This window comes from Symphalangus syndactylus, chromosome 14, assembly GCF_028878055.3.
Source record: "Symphalangus syndactylus isolate Jambi chromosome 14, NHGRI_mSymSyn1-v2.1_pri, whole genome shotgun sequence".
Taxonomy (NCBI): Eukaryota; Metazoa; Chordata; class Mammalia; order Primates; family Hylobatidae; genus Symphalangus; species Symphalangus syndactylus.
In genome coordinates, this window is record NC_072436.2 from 107,230,026 (window position 1) to 107,247,908 (window position 17,883).

Consider the following 17,883-nt stretch of genomic DNA (forward strand, 5'->3'; position numbering starts at 1 on the left):
GTTTTCATAATGAATGTGGTCTGATTTACTTTCTTTACATCTCTTCCCTATCCTGTGATTCTAGTTGGATCTTGTAAAATTCTGTTGCATATGCAAGTTCGCAGGAGCTGAGATTCTAATTAATCCTTTTCACCCCATTTTTTTGTGGCTAAATTCACACATTTGGAAATGATGATCTTCTGTAATATGTGCACTATGAAGGATTCCCTGAAGTAAATCTTGCCTTGGGCATCTGGGGTTTTTCTCCCTCTCTTCTACCCTGAAGTCAAATGGTGTTTTCCTTATTATTAACAGCAGATGTGCAGTAAGAGGTAGGAGAAACACATGCACATTTTAAAAAAAAAAGATACAGTTTCAAATTAAATTCTAGGTCAATGTCATATTTAGATTGTATATACAAATCAAGGCTGGAGAAACATTTGACACATATAACATTTAGTTATAGAGAGCTGAACTGAGCAAGTGTTTAGACTGTTGTAGTAGAAAGCAGATGCCTTGGTTCAGCAGGCCACCAGCATTTATACAATGCACATGCCTTTCCCCTGCCTTAATGATTTTTTTTAATTGTCTTAGAAATAGCCAGGCCACTTCCAAGTTCTACATTTGTTTTTTGAAGCTAGCTGGTCATCAGTGCATAAATAATTTGCGAGTGTACCATGTCTGAAGCATCACAGGGCTGTAGGGTGTGCTGTGAGGAGAGCTTATTCCTGCCCCCCAGCATGCGAGGCTTGGGTTATAAGATCGGGTTCTGTGGTCCTTCACCCCCCACTTAACGCAACTTGTCAAACATTTGCTATTTTTACACATTAAAAGAAAGGAAATTCACGTACCACCTCAGCACTGGAATAGTAACTGCCTTCTCTTGTTAACTGTTTCCTTTTTCTCCAGGGCTCGGCCTTGGTGCTGATGTGCCAGTTTACCTTTGTCCACCTGTTAAGGTGTTGTGGACAGGAACTCTCGCGCGTATTTCTATCCATTATTGTGTTAGCCTTTTGTTTGTTTTTTTTTGAGATGGAGTCTCTCTCTGTCGTTCAAGCTGGAGTGCAGTGGCGAAATCCCCACTCACTGCAACCTCCGCCTCCGAGGTTCAAGCGATTCTCCTGCCTCAACCTCCCGAGTAGCTGGGATTACAGGCGCCTGCCACCACGCCTGGCTAATTTTTTGTATTTTTGGTAGAGACGGGGTTTCACCATGTTGGCCAGGCTATTCTTGAACTCCTGACCTCATGATCCGCCCGCCTTCGCCTCCCAAAGTGCTGGGATTACAGGCGTGAGCCACTGTGCCCAGCCTGTATTAGCCTTTTTTCACTTCTGTTATTATTATTTATGTAGTGCTTTCATATTTTCTTTAAAAAATGTTAAATCTCTGGTTCTTTTTTTTTTTTTTTTTTGAGTTGGAGTCTCGCTCTTTTGCCCAGGCTGGAGTGCAGTGGCATGATCTCAGCTCACTGCAACCTCTGCCTGGGTTCAAGGGATTCTCATGCCTAAGCCTCCTAAGTAGCTAGGACTACAGGCGCCCACTACCACGCCCATCTAATTTTTGTATTGTTAGTAGAGACAGCTTTTCGCCATGTTGGCCAGGCTGGTCTCAAACTCCTGACCTCACGTGATCCGCCTGCCTCGGCCTCCTAAAGTGCTGGGATTACAGGCATGAGCCACTGCGCCTGGCCCTCTGGTTAGTTTTTCTTGCTTTTCTTTTCCTGAAAATCTGATGACTATATTAGTTTATTTTCTTTTTTTTTAATTTAAAAATTATTTAGCACTTTATGCTCCCTGGCTTTACTTTGGCTTAAAATATAGAGCACAGTTGATTTTTTCCCCCTCTCATTTATAAAATGATGTTTCCTTTCTTTCTAATCTTGATGATGCCTGCTTTACTACAGAACATATTTTTCCATGCATTTGGGTCTACTTCTGTGATTTCTTTTGGTCTAGGTACCTATTTTTGTCTGAGTAAACATAATCTAAGTTCTTACTTCGTAAATTGTTATTACTTGGTCGAATCTGGACTTCTTGTAGTTCTTGTGTTTTGTGGAATATTCTTTTATGTCCATCCATGCCTTTGGCTGGAATTTTGTTGAAATTATGTTAAATATATAGATTGACTTGAAGATAATTGACATGTTCATAACATTTAGCTTTTCTTTCTAGGTTCACAGCATGATTCATTTATTCAAAGCTTCCTTTTAATTTTTTATAATAGGTCTTACATATCTCTTATTAATGTTTAATCATTTCACAGTGCTAGATGATTAATTGTGGGCTGGCAATCTTTGTGTATGTTTCAAAAGCCTGGAGGAAATCAGCTCTCTTATACTTCTTTACTCCTCCAGGACTGCAAAGCCTGTTCCGCTTGTAATATTTTTACATTTGATCTTGGCAGAGAGGCTACTTTATTGCCAAAAGAAAATTTGGTAGAGGGGTCATACTCTGAAGTTGCTTGCTTGATTTTTAAAAATCTGATGATTATTTCATTATTTGCTGTAAAAATGTGTTCTGGTAAAATTTTGTCATATTCTGCTATAATTCAGTGGCTTTTTTAAAAGAGAAGATTTGCAGCAAATTTTGACCCCATTTTTCATCTGATCTACAAAAGGACTTGCAGTGCAGTCTAGGGAGAAAAGCAGTGGTCTGGGAGCCAGCAATGCCTGGTCATTACCCTTTGTCTGCTCCTGGTGGGGTCTGTAAACTTCGAACAAAATATTTAACCTTTCTGTGTTTGAGTTTGTTTTTCTGTAAATTTGGAGAGGGTAAGGTAAGTATATAAATCCTTATTTTATAAGGTCAAATCACGTGAAATACTTTGTGTGTGAGTAAAGTAATAAAGTGAGGAAAATACTTTGCGTGTGAGTAAAATAATAGTCTTTATACCTTAATTAGAAACTAAGCCATCTGGTTGAAAGCACCTCAGATAAGTATTTTACCTATTCTAGTAAAAACATCCGTACAAGAAATGATGTCATTGACCAGCAGGCCCAGTCTTTCTCTTCCCCTTTCCTGTGCACCTCCTACCTGCTTCTGTTTGTAATGCATGGTTTTCTCCCTGTCCCATGGACTGAATCTCTCTCCCACCAGAATAGGAGCAATTTGTTCAGATAATATTTACTGAGGACCTTGATGACAGGGTTTTGTTTTGTTGCTCCTACAACTCCACACTGTGCTTGGTGAATGAATGACTGGTAAAGGACGCATGAGAAAGATTTTAGCTATGGGATTTTAAATGACACTTTGGATCCCCTCTCACCACCTTCTCCACTTCTTGTGCCTGGCCCTTCAGGCTCCAAAGACCATAGTGTGGGAATTTCCCTGCCTGGTTCATTCTTTTTTTTTTTTTTTTTTGCTGAGACAGGGTCTCACTTTGTTCCCCAGGCTGGAACGCAGTGGTAACCTTGAACTCATGGGCTCAAGCAATCATTCGGCCTCAGCCTTCTGAGTAGCTAGAACTACAGGTGTGCACCACCATACCAGCAAGTTACAACAATTTTTTTTTGTAGAGATCAAATTGAAATTCACATGGTACCTAAATATCATCTTGGAAATACACTAAACTATTTTTTTGTTTTGTTTTGTTTTTGAGACACCCGTTCTCTGCTCACTGCAACCTCCGCCTCCCGGGTTGTTCAAGCAATTCTCCTGCCTCAGCTTCTCGAGTAGCTGTGACTACAGGCACACGCCACTAGGCCTGGCTGATTTTTGTGTATTTTAGTAGAGACGGGGTTTCACTGTGTTGCCCAGGCTGGTCTGAAACTCCTTGAGCTCAGGCAATCCTCCCGCTTTGGCCTCCCGAAGTGCTGGGATTACAGGCGTGAGCCACCGTGCCTGGCCACACTAAAGTATTAACTAAAATGTTATTTCCACTCCCTTCTACCACCTTTAGGAATTCCTAAACTCAGTTGATGAGGAAACCCTGTAGCATTAGTTTTCCTTTGGGAAATAGTGTTTTAGAGGAAAGGTATTAAATGGAGGAAGAACTTTGATTCCAGCGTAGTGTCCCTGTACTCCACCAGGTGGCGTGTGTTGCTGCCAAGATTTGCTTGTAGAACTGAGTCAGTACACATAAAAAGTGCCCTCCTCCAAGCGAAGAAAGCTTTTCTGGAGTATTGTTCTGTCAGATTGTGAGATTTTTTTTTTTTTTTTTTTTTTTTGAGACGGAGTCTTGCTCTGTCGCCCAGCCTGGAGTGCAGCGGCGCGATCTCGGCTCATTGCAACCTCTGCCTCCCGGGTTCACGCCATTTTCCTGCCTCAGCTTCCCGAGTAGCTGGGACTACAGGCGCCCACCACCACGCCCAGCTAATTTTTTGTATTTTTTTTTTTTTTTTTTTTTTTTTTTTTAAGAGACGGGGTTTCACCGTTTTCGCCAGCATCGTCTTGATCCCCTGACCTCGTGATCCGCTCACCTTGGCCTCCCAAAGTGCTTGGGTTACAGGCGTGAGCCACCGCGCCAGGCCAGATTGTGAGATTGTATACAGCATCAGAAGATCTTGGCGGGGCACGGTGGTTCACGCCTGTAATCCTAGCATTTTGAGAGACTGAGGCAGGTGGATCCCTTGAGGTCAGGAGTTTGAGACCAGCCTTTCGCAATGTGGCGAAACCCCATCTCTACAAAAAATACAGAAATTAGCCTGTAGTTGCAGCTACTCAGGGGCTGAGGTGGGAGGATCGCTTGAACCTAGGAGGTTAGGGCTGCAGTGAGATGAGATCATGCCACTGCTTTCTGGCCTGGGTGACAAAAGTGAGACCTTGTCTCAAAAAAAAAAAAAAGATCTGAAGGATAGGGTTTTCTTGCTCTGTATGTGACATTTTAAAAGGCATTGAAAAAACAAGGGACTGACAAGCGAGGCTGGCTTGGAGATTGCTTTATTTTCTCAGGTTTTTGGGCCTAACTCTTGGGTCTTTGGACCACACATTGAGTTTAACAGTTCTCGACGAATGGAATGGGTTCTAGGATTGTTTTTTTTTCTTGGGTAATTTCATTTGTTGTCACTATACTCACTCATGGGGGAGACCTTTTTCTAACTATTTACCTGCATTGAGACCCTTCTGGGTACTGACTAATATAGATTAGAATAAACATATTAAAAATTCCATAGTTTGGGCCGGGCGCTGTGGCTCATACCTGTAATCCCAGCACTTCGGGAGGCCAAGGCGGATGCATCACCTGAGGTAAGGGTTTTTGAGACCAGTCTGACCAACGCGGAGAAACCCGGTGTTTACTAAACATACAAAAATAGCCGGGTATGGTCGCGCATGCCTGTAATCCTAGCTGCTCAGGAGGCTGAGACAGGAGAATTGCTTGAACCCGGGAGGCGGAGGTTGCAGTGAGCCAAAATCATGCCATGGCACTCCAGCCTAGGCAACAAGAGCAAAACTCTGTCTCAAAAAAAAAAAAAAAAAAAAAAAAAATTCCATACTTTATGTCCCCACACCTAAAACTGACTTTTTAACTCAGTTGCCGTTATTTTAGCAAAGGAGTCCTTGTATATTTTGTGGGAGATGCTTTTATTTCCATTATGATTTCTTTTCTTTTTTTTTTGAGACAGAGTCTCGCTCTGTTGCCCAGGCTGGAGTGCACAATCATGGCTCACTGCAGCCTCAACCTCCCCAGGCTCAGGTGATCCTGCCACCTCAGCCCCCTAAGGAGCTGGGACTACAGGCATGCACCACCATGCCTGGCAATTTTTTTTTTTTTTTTTCCAAGACAGAGTTTCGCTCTTGTTGCCCAGGCTGGAGTGCAATGGCACAATCTTGGCTCACCGCAACCTCTGCCTCCAGGGTTCAAGCAATTCTCCTGCCTCCCAAGTAGCTGGGATTTACAGGCATGCACCACCACACCCAACTAATTTCTGTGGTTTTTTTTTTTTTTTTAAGTAGAAATGGGGTTTCTCTATGTTGGTCAGGCTGGTCTTGATCTCCCGACCTCAGGTGATCCAACCACCTCAGCCTCCCAAAGTGCTGGGATTACAGGCGTCCACCACCCCTGGCCAAATTTTTCTATTTTTTTGTAGAGATGTAGTTTCACCGTATTGCCCTGGCTGATTTTGAACTCCTTGGTTCAAGCAGCCCAGCCACCTCAGCCTCCAAAAGTGCTGTGGTTAAAGGGGTGAGCCACCATGCCCCACGATTACTTATTTCTTAAGTCTTATAAATAAGAACTACGGCCAAAAAAGATCCTCCCAGCACTTGAGGTTAGAATCAGAAGTACGATTTCTTATTAAATAATTCATTTGAGGATCTGGTATGTGATATAGCTATAATGATGAATGTACCTCATTTCCTGCCATCGGCAGTTGCCACCAGCCAGTGTGGCCAAGAAGTAGGGTTGCTCACAATGAGAATTTAGTGATGGGTCTGTGACAGCCTTCCTTAGGTGGAGGCAGGAAGATGGCTCATTGGAGATGGGTGCTGGGGGTGGGAGGCTCAGCCTGCAGCTAAGTGTGGAAGAAATCGCATGCAGAGTGAAAGATTGAGCGGGCTCGGGAAAGCAACAGGTGTGTCCACTTGTGCCTTGGCTTCAGGAAGCTCAGAGCCAAATTTAGTTTCCATTTAGAGAGATTTTGATTCCTTGATCTCAGGTATTTGAAAAATTGCACCTTCACTTTCTAATTATTTAGTGATTTTTCTACCCTTTTAAAGTTGTCATCTTTTAGAGTATGGGTGTGGGTGTTGATCCTATTTCTCCAAGCTTGTTTTTTTCTTATTTGGAAGTTGATAAGCCTCCTAGATAAAGAACTAGAAGCATTACAATCATAGAAAATAATCTTAGGGATCACATAATAAAGCCACAAACTTACAGTCAAACAGCTCCATGCAGACAAGCCCAGTTCTGGTCTGTCTTTGGCCACCTTTTATATACAGTTGAACCAGATAAGCTGATACTTGACTGCACTTCCATGAGCCACGCTCTTTACCTGAATGACACAGTCTTCACTGTCACCCTTTGAACTGTGTTATTCCAGTTTCACAGATGAAGAAACTGAAGTTCTGAGGAGGTTGTTAACTTGCTCAGGGTTAGTGTAGTAGGCAGGGCTCATAAGGGCTCCTTAAAAAGCTCCGCTTCTTACTCACTAGAACTTGCAAATAGGTTATATACATGGCAAGGGGGAATTAAGGTAGCAAATAGAATTAGATTGCTAATCAGCTGACACTGAGGTTATCCTGTGTTACTGGGGTGGGCTCAGTGTAATCAGAAGGACTCTTAAGAATCAAAATTGGGCCGGGCGCGGTGGCTCACGCTTGTAATCCCAGCACTTTGGGAGGCCGAGGAGGGCGGATCACGAGGTCAGGAGATCGAGACCATGGTGAAACCCCATCTCTACTAAAAATACAAAAAATTAGCCAGGCTTGGTGGCGGGTGCCTGTAGTCCCAGCTACTCGGAGAGGCTGAAGCAGGAGAATGGCGTGAACCCGGGAGGCGGAGCTTGCAGTGAGCTGAGATCGTGCCACTGCACTCCAGCCTGGGTGACAGAGCGAGACCCTGTTTCAAAAAAAAAAAAAAAAAGAAAAAAAAATCAAAATTGGAGGGAAAATAGCAGAGTGTAATGTGAGACAGACAGTCTAGTTGTCACTGGCTTTGAAGGAGGAAGGGGCCACAAACCAAGGGATGTAGGTGACCTCTGGAGATGGAAAAGTCAAGGAAATGGATTCTCCCCTAGAGCCTCCCAAAGGAACATGACTTGCTAACAGGCCAGGGTTGATTTTAGCCCAGTGAGACTCATTTTGGACTTTTGGCATCCAGAACTTTAAAATACATTTGTGTCTGCCGTTATTTGTTATAGCAGCAACAGGAAGCCAGTACCGTCACATGCCAGTAAATACAGGAGCTGAGATGAGAACCCTGGTGCAGAGCTCACTCACTCCACCCTTACTCTGTTTTCTCTGCAGCTCCTCTGCACTGCTGAGGTGCAGCAGGTGGCATGATACGGTGATTCCCTCTTGGCTTTGTCTGTGATACTGCTTTAAATGTAATGTTTTTCCCTGGCTAATGTCTGCCTTCCTAATTTTTCAAGGCCTAGGGGAAGTTCTGTGGATTAATAACTCTTGACTATCTAGCATGACGTCCGGCACACTGGACGTCCTGTGATTTTCATCACCCCAGCTTCTTTCTTGGAGCTGCTGTCGCACTAATAGATGAATAGGCTGTCTTCCGCTTAGCAGAAACCTGTCTTGGTTTCTAGTTTTCCCTGGGCTTTAGTGGTATCTTCCTAACAAATAAGCATAGATAGACAGGGGCCGATGAGTACTGAAGTCATTTTATTTTATTTAATGTTTATTTATTTATTTGACAGGGTCTCACTCTGTTGCCCAAGCTAGAGTGCAGTGGCACAGTCACAGCTCATTGCAGCTTCAAACTCCTGAGGCTCAGGTGATCTTCTTGCAGGCTCACGCCATCACACCCAGCTAATTTTTGTAGAGATGAGGTTTTGCCATGTTGCCCAGGCTGCTCTTCAATTCTTGGGCTCAAGCAGTCCACCCACCTTGGCCTCCCAAAGTGCTGGGATTACAAGCATGAGCCACTGCGCCTGGCTATGTAGTCATTTTAATAGCAAGTATCCTGGTAGAATCATGGCCCAGCGGCCTTTTCTCACTGGCCTTCAGGTTTCACATTCCCCATCTGTTAAATAAGGGAGCTTTGCCCTAGTTATCTGTAACAGACACTTCATCTTGAAAATGCAATGGCCCTTGGCCTATTTTTGTAGGCCTGGGAGCAAAGGATGTTTTTTACATTTTTAAAGCATTGTTTGGAGGGGAAAAAAGAGAACATGTGACAGACACCTCATCTAGCTGACTCCTGTGTTAGACCTTAAGAACAGCCTGAAATGGGGTGGAGGAAGTTTCTCAGTGGATATATTTAGTTTGCAGAGTCCTTCCTTCCCCTGAGGGCTACCAAAAAAAAAAAAATAAATTTAATTGAAGTGCATACAAGGGAAGTTTTTCAATTGATCATATTTATTTTTTATTTTATTTTATTTTTTCTTTTGAGATGGAGTGTCACTCTGTCACTGAGTCTAGAGTGCAGTGGTGTGATCTTGGCTCACTGCAATCTCTGCCTCCCGGGTTCAAGCGATTCTCCTGCCTCAGCCTCCCGAGTAGCTGGGATTACAGGCTTGTGCCACCACGTCTGTCTAATGTTTGTACTTTTAGTAGAGATGGGGTTTCACCATGGTGGTGTGAGCCACTGTGCCCGGCCTGAATTGATCATTTTAATATGGTACTTTAGACTTACTAAGTGAGAACAGCTGGTGTGAGGGTGTTTACTGTCAGGTTAAGTATATGTAACAATGCGTATTTAGTACTATAGTTTATTTTCTCCTAAAATCATGTATTTGGAACTACATTTCTCTTTCCTTCCTACCTAGCTCACACACAGAAAGAATCACAGCTGCCAGGCACGGTGGCTCACTCCTGTAATCCCAGCACTTTGGGAGGCTGAAGTGGGCAGATCATGAGGTCAGGAGTTCGAGACCAGCCTGACCCATATAGTGAAACCCCGTCTCTACTAAAAATACAAAAAATTAGCTGGGCATGGTGGTGGTGTAATCTCAGCTACTCAGGAGGCTGAGGCAGGAGAATTACTTGAACCTGGGAGGCAGAGGTTGCAGTGAGCTGAGATCACGCGATTACACTCCAGCCTGGGCGACAGTGCGAGACTCCGTCTCAAAAAAAAAAAAAAAGAATCACAGCTTATAAGTTACATGTTAGTTTAGTAATATCTTGGCAAACACCACAGTGTATCTGTGATGTCCAAATGCCAGATTTTTTTTTCTAGATAATTGCTTTGTGCTTTATATTAAGAAGTTGGAAACTATGCACATTTCACTGTCTCATTTCTAGGGGGAAAATGCAAGTAATGATAGTTTATACATTGAAAACAAGCATTTCTGTAATGTTACATTTCTTCAAAGGTTTTTTCATTTTAATGGACACTTTATTGGAAATATATGACATCGCTATCTAGGAAATGGTTATGAAGAACTTGAAAAGTGAATCACTATGTAAATATTAAAATTAGAGGGGTTGTTTTAATCCTTTTTTTTTATAATCCTATTGTTCTCCTTTTTCTGACTTTGGAAAGAAGAGTGGGAAAGTAGAAGTTAAAATTAACAGACTAAAATCAGAATTGTTTCCCAACAGATGGAAGCCATCATGGTACAGGTTTGCCTTTTGGGATATCACTATTTTCCAGTTTAAAGAAATGAGAAGAATTTCCCCATGGAGTAAATGACTTAGCCATGCTGATTAAATGCCATGTGACTTAATCCAGTGGTATTTTGTTTTGAAGTATATGTTGGTTTGTTAGCAGTTACCTTTATGAGCATTTTTCTTGACCTGATACTCCATTTTGTTCCATGATGCCTTAGAGATGAGCTCACACAAAGGTCTGCATGATAGCAGATGACCTTCCCTAATGTAAGGAATTCCACATTGTTCAGACCTGGAGTTTCTGTCTGTTCTTTCAGTGTATCCTTGGGTACTTTGTAGTACACCAAGTGCTATTTACTTTAGGCCTCTGAGAGAGCCCCACTTTTTCCTTTTTGAAGAAGAGGGGACACGTTCTTTTTTTTTTTTTTTTTGAGATGGAGTCTTGCTCTGTCTCCCAGGCTGGAGTGCAGTGGCACGATCTCGGCTCACTGCAAGCTCCGCCTCCTGGGTTCAAGCAATTCTCCTGCCTCAGCCTCCCAAGTAGCTGGGACTACAGGTGCCCGCCACCACGCCTGGCTAATTTTTTGTATTTTTAGTAGAGACAGGGTTTCACCGTGTTAGCCAGGATGGTTTCCATCTCCTGACCTCGTGATCCGCCCGCCTCAGCCTCCCAAAGTGCTGGGATTACAGGCGTGAGCCCCTGTGCCCGGCCAGGTTCTTAAATATAATTATTCTTTGCTGTTGGAGGGATTTTCATGAAAAAAAATTAAAGAAACATTATGTGATCTTACCAGATAAGTGCCAATTATTAAGACTCGCTGTCTGCTGGATTTATCATCTCAGCCTAATTTTCTTCCTGAGATAAATGAATCTTGCTTTTTCATCATTACCACTCCGGCATAATCCAGTGGAAACACAATATGAACCACATAGCTCATTTAAAATTTTTTTTTTTAATTTTGTTTTTTGAGACAAGATCTCATATTGTTGTCCAGGCTGGAGTGCAATGGTGCAATTATAGCTCACTGTGGCCTCGACCTCCTGGGTTCAAGCATTCCTCCTGCTTTAGCCTCCCAAGTATCTAGGACTATAGGCTTACATCATCACACTCAGCGAATTTTTAAAAATTTTTTTAGAGCTAGGGTCTCACTCTCTTGCCCAGGCTGGTCTTGAACTCCTGGCCTCAAGTGATCCTCCTGCCTCAACCTCTCAAAACTGTTGAGATTATAGATGTGAGCTACCATACCCAGCCTAATTTAAACTTTTCTAGTAGCTACACTAAAAATTAAAAAGAAACAGGTGAGGCTGGGTGCGGTGGCTCAGGTCTGTAATCCCAACACTTTGGGAGGCTAAGGCAGGCAGATCACTTGAGGTCAGGAGTTCGAGACCAGCCTGGCCAACATGGTGAAACTCTATCTCTACTAAAAATACAAAAATTAGCCGGGCATGGTGGTGCACACCTGCAATCCCAGCTACTCAGGAGCCTGAGGCAGGAGAATCGCTTGAACTGGGAGGTGGCAGTTGCAGTGAGCCAAGATCGGGCCACTTTACTGCAGGCTGGGTGACATAGTGAGACTCTGTCTTTTAAAAACAAATTAGGGGGAAAAATAAAAGAAACAGGTGAAATTAATATTTAACCCAGTGTATCCAAATTATTTCAACATATAATCAGTATAAAAATGATGGAGATTTTTTTTTTCCACCTCCCACATTAAAGTGATTCTCCTGCCTCAGCCTCCCGAATAGCTGGGACTACAGGCACCTGCCGCTAAGCCTGGCTAATTTTTAGTAGAGATGGAGTTTCACCAGGTTGGCCAGGCTGGTCTCGGAACTCCTGACCTCAGGTGATCCACCCACCTTGGCCTCCCAAAGTGCTGGGGTTACAGGCGTGAGCCACCACATCCAGCCCTAAACTGACATTTTAATATTTAAAATTAACTTTAAGTCATATGATACTAAACTAAAATACAGTTTTTCCTTGGTATAGATTGGGGATTAGTTCTAGGATCCCCAAATATACCAGAATTTGCATACTCAAGTCCCACAGTTGGCCCTTCAGAAGCTGCCTGTATGAAAATTGGCTCTCCATATGGGTGGGTTTTAAATTCTGCAAATACTGTATTTTGGATCTGTGTTTGGTTAAAAAAAATCTGCATGTAATTGGACCCATGCAGTTCAAACCCATGTTGTTCAAGGGTCAGCTGTAGTTGTATATTAAAACGTCCAAAACCAAAAAGCTTTTATGCAAACTAGAGGAGAGTGAGCCAGATGAATGTGAGTGGAAACCAGATGGAGTTTCAGGTCTTTCAGGAACCCTTGGTAGCTGTCATGAGGTGAATGGTGACAGCGGTGCACGGGAGGCACAAGAAGGGCAGTTAAAGCTATACCTGGGGAGGGTGTGGGAAGCAAGAGGGGAGCATTCTGTTAGGGGCAGAGAAGAATCACATACTCACAAGAGATGACCAGGAGTAAACCTGCCTGCCTGCCAAAAGTAGGCAAGATTTGATGAGTCAAAGCACAAGACCATTTCTACTCAAAGCACAGCAAACAGTATTAGCATCAGCATAATAGTGCTGGTTCCGCAGCCCATGCCCGTGGGAGATGTGCTGTGATGGCTCTAGGTGGTGCCTGTGTGCACAGCCTTGTAGCCGATGATCACAGGGCCCAGGGCTCAGCACCCTTTGTAGCAAGCAGCCAAGGAGCACCCTCCCTCCCTGAGGAGTGAATGGCGCCAAGAGACATGCTGTGGTCACCTTGACCTTCTTAGCCACCTGCATGAGCAGCTGTGGAAACTGCTTAGTAACTAATTCTTTTACCCAGATGTTCCTTCCAGATCTCATTACATCTTGCAGTGATCATTGACACCAATTGTCACTGTATGCTTAACAGAGATCTTGAACTGGCCAATTAGCAGGCTAATGGAGAATTTTTTTTTTTTAATCGAATGGGATACTGCAGTTTTTAGACCTTTTTGAGTAGAAGAGGGGAGAGTATGAGTCTTCATTTATTTTTAATAGTCCAACAAATTCCAAGTTCTTAATTAAAATATTGAAACTTCATTACTTTTAGGACAAAATAATTCATTTTATAAATGACTAAGACTTCTATTGTAGAAAGCCCTGGATCTCTGCTTATCAGAAAACACTCTGGATAAGGAGATGTGACATACTGTTTTTTTGTGTCATCTTTACGCTATAAACTTCCTCTTCTAATCCAAGTATTCTTTGTTCACGTGAGACTGCAAGTTTAAGCTGCTGCTTCTAGCAAAATTTCCACCATATGCTAGAACTTAAATAGAAGTGTGATTTTTATAAATTTCTGTTATGTGTGAAAAATAAAGTTTTGAAATTGTAATATGTTTGAGCATGTTAGAATTTGTTCTGTGTGGGCAGACTGTCCATTATTAATGCAGTTAAACAGGTTTTTGAATGGCCCCTTTTAACTTTTGGGTCAGGCTGTCACTTCTTATTCCTCTGCTCTAGTAAATCGCGATGGTGACTTTGTCAGGCTATCAAATGAATTTCCTTACTGGCTGCTTTTCCTTCTCTTTTAACTGTGTCCTCTAAGATCAGCTGCTTCTGGAGAGTGGTGTTTTGGTCCTACTAAATCACGTCCTCTCTTTGGTCTGTTACTTCTGACAGTTTTGGGATCTGGACTTATATGCCATGCCCTTTAAACAAAGTTTTTAAAAATCTTCAACTAATTATATACTTAGAGAAAAGTTGCAAAAGTAGAACAGGGAGTTCCATAATTACCTGCCTTTAGCCAGTTTCCCCCATTGTTAACATCTTACATAACCACTTGTTAGGTGGTTTTGTACAAACTAAGAAATCAATATTAGAGTTGGGTGTGGTGGCTCGCGCCTGTAATCCCAGCACTTTGGGAGGCTGAGGCCAAGTGGATCACTTGAGGTCAGGAGTTCGAGACCATGCTGGCCAACATGGTGAAACCTTGTCTCTACTAAAAATACAGAAAAATTAGCCGGACTTGGGGGTGCATGCCTGTAATCGCAGCTACTCGGGAGGCTGAGGCAGGAGAATCACTTAAGGTTGCATTGAGCTGAGATGCGCCACTGTACTCCAGCATGGGCGACAGAGCAAGAATCTGTCTCAAAAAAAAAAAAAAAAAGAAAGAAAAAGAAATTAACATTGGTACAGTCCTATTCATTAAACTGCAGACCTCATTTGAATTGTCTCAATGTTTCCACTAGTGTCTGTTTTTGTTTCAGGATCCAGTCTGGGATCCCATATCGCAACGAGTTGGCTTTTTCTCAGTTTCCTTCAACCTATGACAAATCCTCTGTCTTTCCTTGTCCTTTATAACCTTGACACTTCTGAAGAATACTCAGGTATTTTGTAGAAAATCGCTCAATTTTGTCTGTTTTCTTGTGGTTGGAATAGGTCATGTCTTTTGACAACAATACCACAGAAATAGGTCCTTCTCAGTGCTGCTTATTGGGTGTTCATATGATGTCAGTGTGTCTGCTACTGGTGACATTAACTTTGATCACTTGGTTAAAGTAGTGTCTGCTGTGTTTCTCCACTGAAAAGTTACTATCTCTTCCTTTGTAATTAATAAATAAATACCTTGGGGGAAGATCATTTGACACTATATAAATATATCCTCAAACTTTTGCTCATGAATTTTAGCCTCCATCAGTGGATCTTGCCTGCAGCAATTACTCTGGTGTTCAGATGGTTATTTTCTGTTTCTTTCATTCTTTTTTCATTATTAGTGGAATTCTCTCATAAGGAAGAGCTGACTGTTCTCATTAATATTATTATGGATTCATGGGTATTTTTCTTATTCTGTGTACTGTCATTGTTTATTTTGTTGCTCAAATTGTTCCAACTTTGGCTACTAGAAGGGCTTCAGCTTGGCTCCTGGGTCCTTTGGACAAACTCCCATCCTTTTATGAGCACTTCTTTACTTCATTTATTTTTTTTTGAGATGGAGTTTTGCTCTTGTCACCCAGGCTAGAGTGCAATGGCGAAATCTTGGCTCACTGCAATCTGCACCTCCTGGGTTCAAGCAATTCTGCTGCCTCAGCCTCCCAGATAGCTGGAATTACAGGTATGCGCCACCACACCCGGCTAATTTTTGTATTTTTAGTAGAGATGGGGTTTCACTATGTTGGCCAGGCTGGTCTCAAACTCGTGACCTCAGGTGATCCACCCGCCTTAGCCTCCCAAAGTGCTGGGATTACAGGCGTGAGCCACCATGCCCAGCCCACTTCTTTACTTCTGATACAAGATATTTCAGGCTTATCTTGTACTTTCTTCACTCCAGCTCTGGAATCAACCTCTTCTCCAAGGGCCCTGGTTTATTTTACTGGAGAATGGCATTTAGAAACGAAGATCTACATGCTAGGTATGCTCTTTGGTATTAGGATGTCATTCTTTCTAGGTCTTCTCAGTAGGTAGAACTAGGAAGTGTGTTATACCCACACATACGCATATATCTGTATTTCTCTATCCATCCCCTCTCTCTCCCTCTGTGTGTGTGTGTGTGTGTATCAAAAACCTTAAGTTTATACTCATTCTCTCTGATTTCAGTTTAACATTACAGGGTTTATTTTAGCCTTCTCTTATTAATATATAACTTCTTACTGCAACAGTGAGAGTCCTGGCTATAATTATCTATAATGTATTTACCACAAAGAAGTAAATAAGTTTGTAGTTTCAGAATTGCTAACTTATACCTCTTTAAGAAACACATTTACTACCTAGATTTACAGCATTTATGTACAATTCTTTTTGCCTTTAGTTTTACAGCATCCAGTCAAGATACTGTTTTCCAGTTACTTAGGTTAGTTCTTTCTTCCTATCCCATTCATCATGGTGTTACCCGTTTGCAATAGTTAGGGTTATTTGCACATGCTGTATTCCACGTTGGGTTTGCCACATCTCACTTGGTTTTAACTAATTGTTTAATTTTGGAGTGTGTGAAGGTTGTGTGATACATCACTGTGGCCCTAGGAGTCAGATACAAAAAGGCCTACTCAGTGCCAGGCCTCCTCAGCCCTGCCTTCCCATTCCCAATCCCCTTTTCCCCAGCCTGGCTTATTTGTCCTGTATTTATTTTGTTTTGTGCCATTTTAAACTCATCAGATTTGTATGAAAAATTATTGACTCTGGCAGTAGGGACATATTCACTCCCACCTCATCCTTGTCGGCCACTCCTTACCTGAGGGAGAGAGGACCACACCACTAAAAGGTGGGGGTCATGGGATAAAACTAGAAACTTTGGCCGGGCGCAGTGGCTCAAGCCTGTAATCCCAGCACTTTGGGAGGCCGAGGCGGGCGGATCACGAGGTCAGGAGATCGAGACCATCCTGGCTAACACAGTGAAACCCCATCTCTACTAAAAATACAAAAAATTAGCCGGACGTGTTGGCGGGCGCCTGTAGTCCCAGCTACTCGGGAGGCTGAGGCAGGAGAATGGCATGAACCCGGGAGGCGGAGCTTGCAGCGAGCCGAGATCACGCCATTGCACTCCTGCCTGGGAGACAGAGCAAGACTCCGTCTCAAAAAAAAAAAAAAAAACTAGAAACTTTATGGGTTTAGCACCTCCGTATTTTTATATCTTAGCTACTTTATATAATTTGGTAATATTTGATGTTTAACTGGTTTTTTAAAAAATATTTATTTATTTACTTTGGAGACAGAGTCTCTGTTGCCTAGGCTGGAGTGCAGTGGCACGATCTTGGGATCTCAGCTCACGGCAACCTCTGCCTCCTGGGTTCAAGTGATTCTCATGCCTCAGCCTCCCAAGTAGCTGGGATTACAGGTGCCCACCACAACACACCCGGCTAATTTTTATATTTTTAGTAGAGACAGGGTTTCACCATGTTGGCCAGGCTGGTCTTGAACTTCTGAGCTCAGGCAATCCACACACCTCAGCCTCCCAAAGTGCTAGGATTAAGGACATGAGCGACTGCGCCTGGCCTAAAGTTTAACTGATGTTTTATTTAGCATGTACTAATAAAGCAAAAAGGGGGTAGGGAAGAATGTACCTTTTTCTGCAGTATCTTATTCACCCTTCTTTAACACTAAATACTTTATAATCACACAAATATTATACTCCATGAAAAAAAAATGAAAGCTTCACACATAAGGATAAGGTCCCGGTTGATGTTCGTTCTCCAGCATCAAACCACTTTTATTATCCTTTTAGATTCTTTATACATTTCTAAACATATGTGCCTGTAGGGGGAAAAAAAAAAAATATATATATATATATATATATATACATACACACACATAACTTTTATAAGTGTGAGTTCTTTTTTTTTTTTTTTTTTTTGTTAACATCACAGTCTACTCTTTCAGCTTATGTTTGTGGTATATAGTCCTGCCTCATTGTTTTTAACATTTGCAGAATGTTTCTTGGTGAATATCCTTGCATGTGATTCCTAACACATGTGGATGCTTAGCAGTGGAAATCCCAGCTGTGTCCATTCTTCTTGTAGTCAGTACAGCAGCTGCTTTCCTGAGTGGCTGTGCTGTTTTGCCTTTTTCCACCAGCATCACATCAAATACTCATTTCTCTACTTTCATCAATACTTGATGTTTCTTATGTCTTAAATACTGGGCAATTTGAGGGTCAAAAGTAGTCTTTTGTTTTAATTTGTTTCCTTTCGGGATAGTGAGGTTGAGTTTATTTCCAGTAATTATTAGCCATGTATACACATTTCCTTTTCTGTGGTTTGTCCATTTTAACAATTTTCCTTTTCTTGTTGATT

The 17,883-nt window shown here is 42.3% G+C and overlaps 1 protein-coding gene across 7 annotated transcripts in view; it reads left to right on the top strand.

Annotated features, from left to right (window-relative positions):
* Positions 1 to 17,883, top strand: part of TXNDC11 (thioredoxin domain containing 11) — a 68,063-nt gene that overhangs the window by 27,492 nt on the left and 22,688 nt on the right. For 3 of the 7 annotated variants that reach the window (XM_055242746.2, XM_063618197.1, XM_063618198.1), the window contains one exon: positions 15,429 to 15,509. The exons of 3 other annotated variants lie outside the window; for them this stretch is intronic. In XM_055242746.2, the coding sequence (XP_055098721.1) occupies positions 15,429 to 15,509 (81 nt within the window). Of the gene's footprint in view, positions 1 to 15,116; positions 15,213 to 15,428; positions 15,510 to 17,883 lie in introns of those variants that run through there. One more of the 7 variants, XM_063618201.1, reaches the window with a different exon arrangement.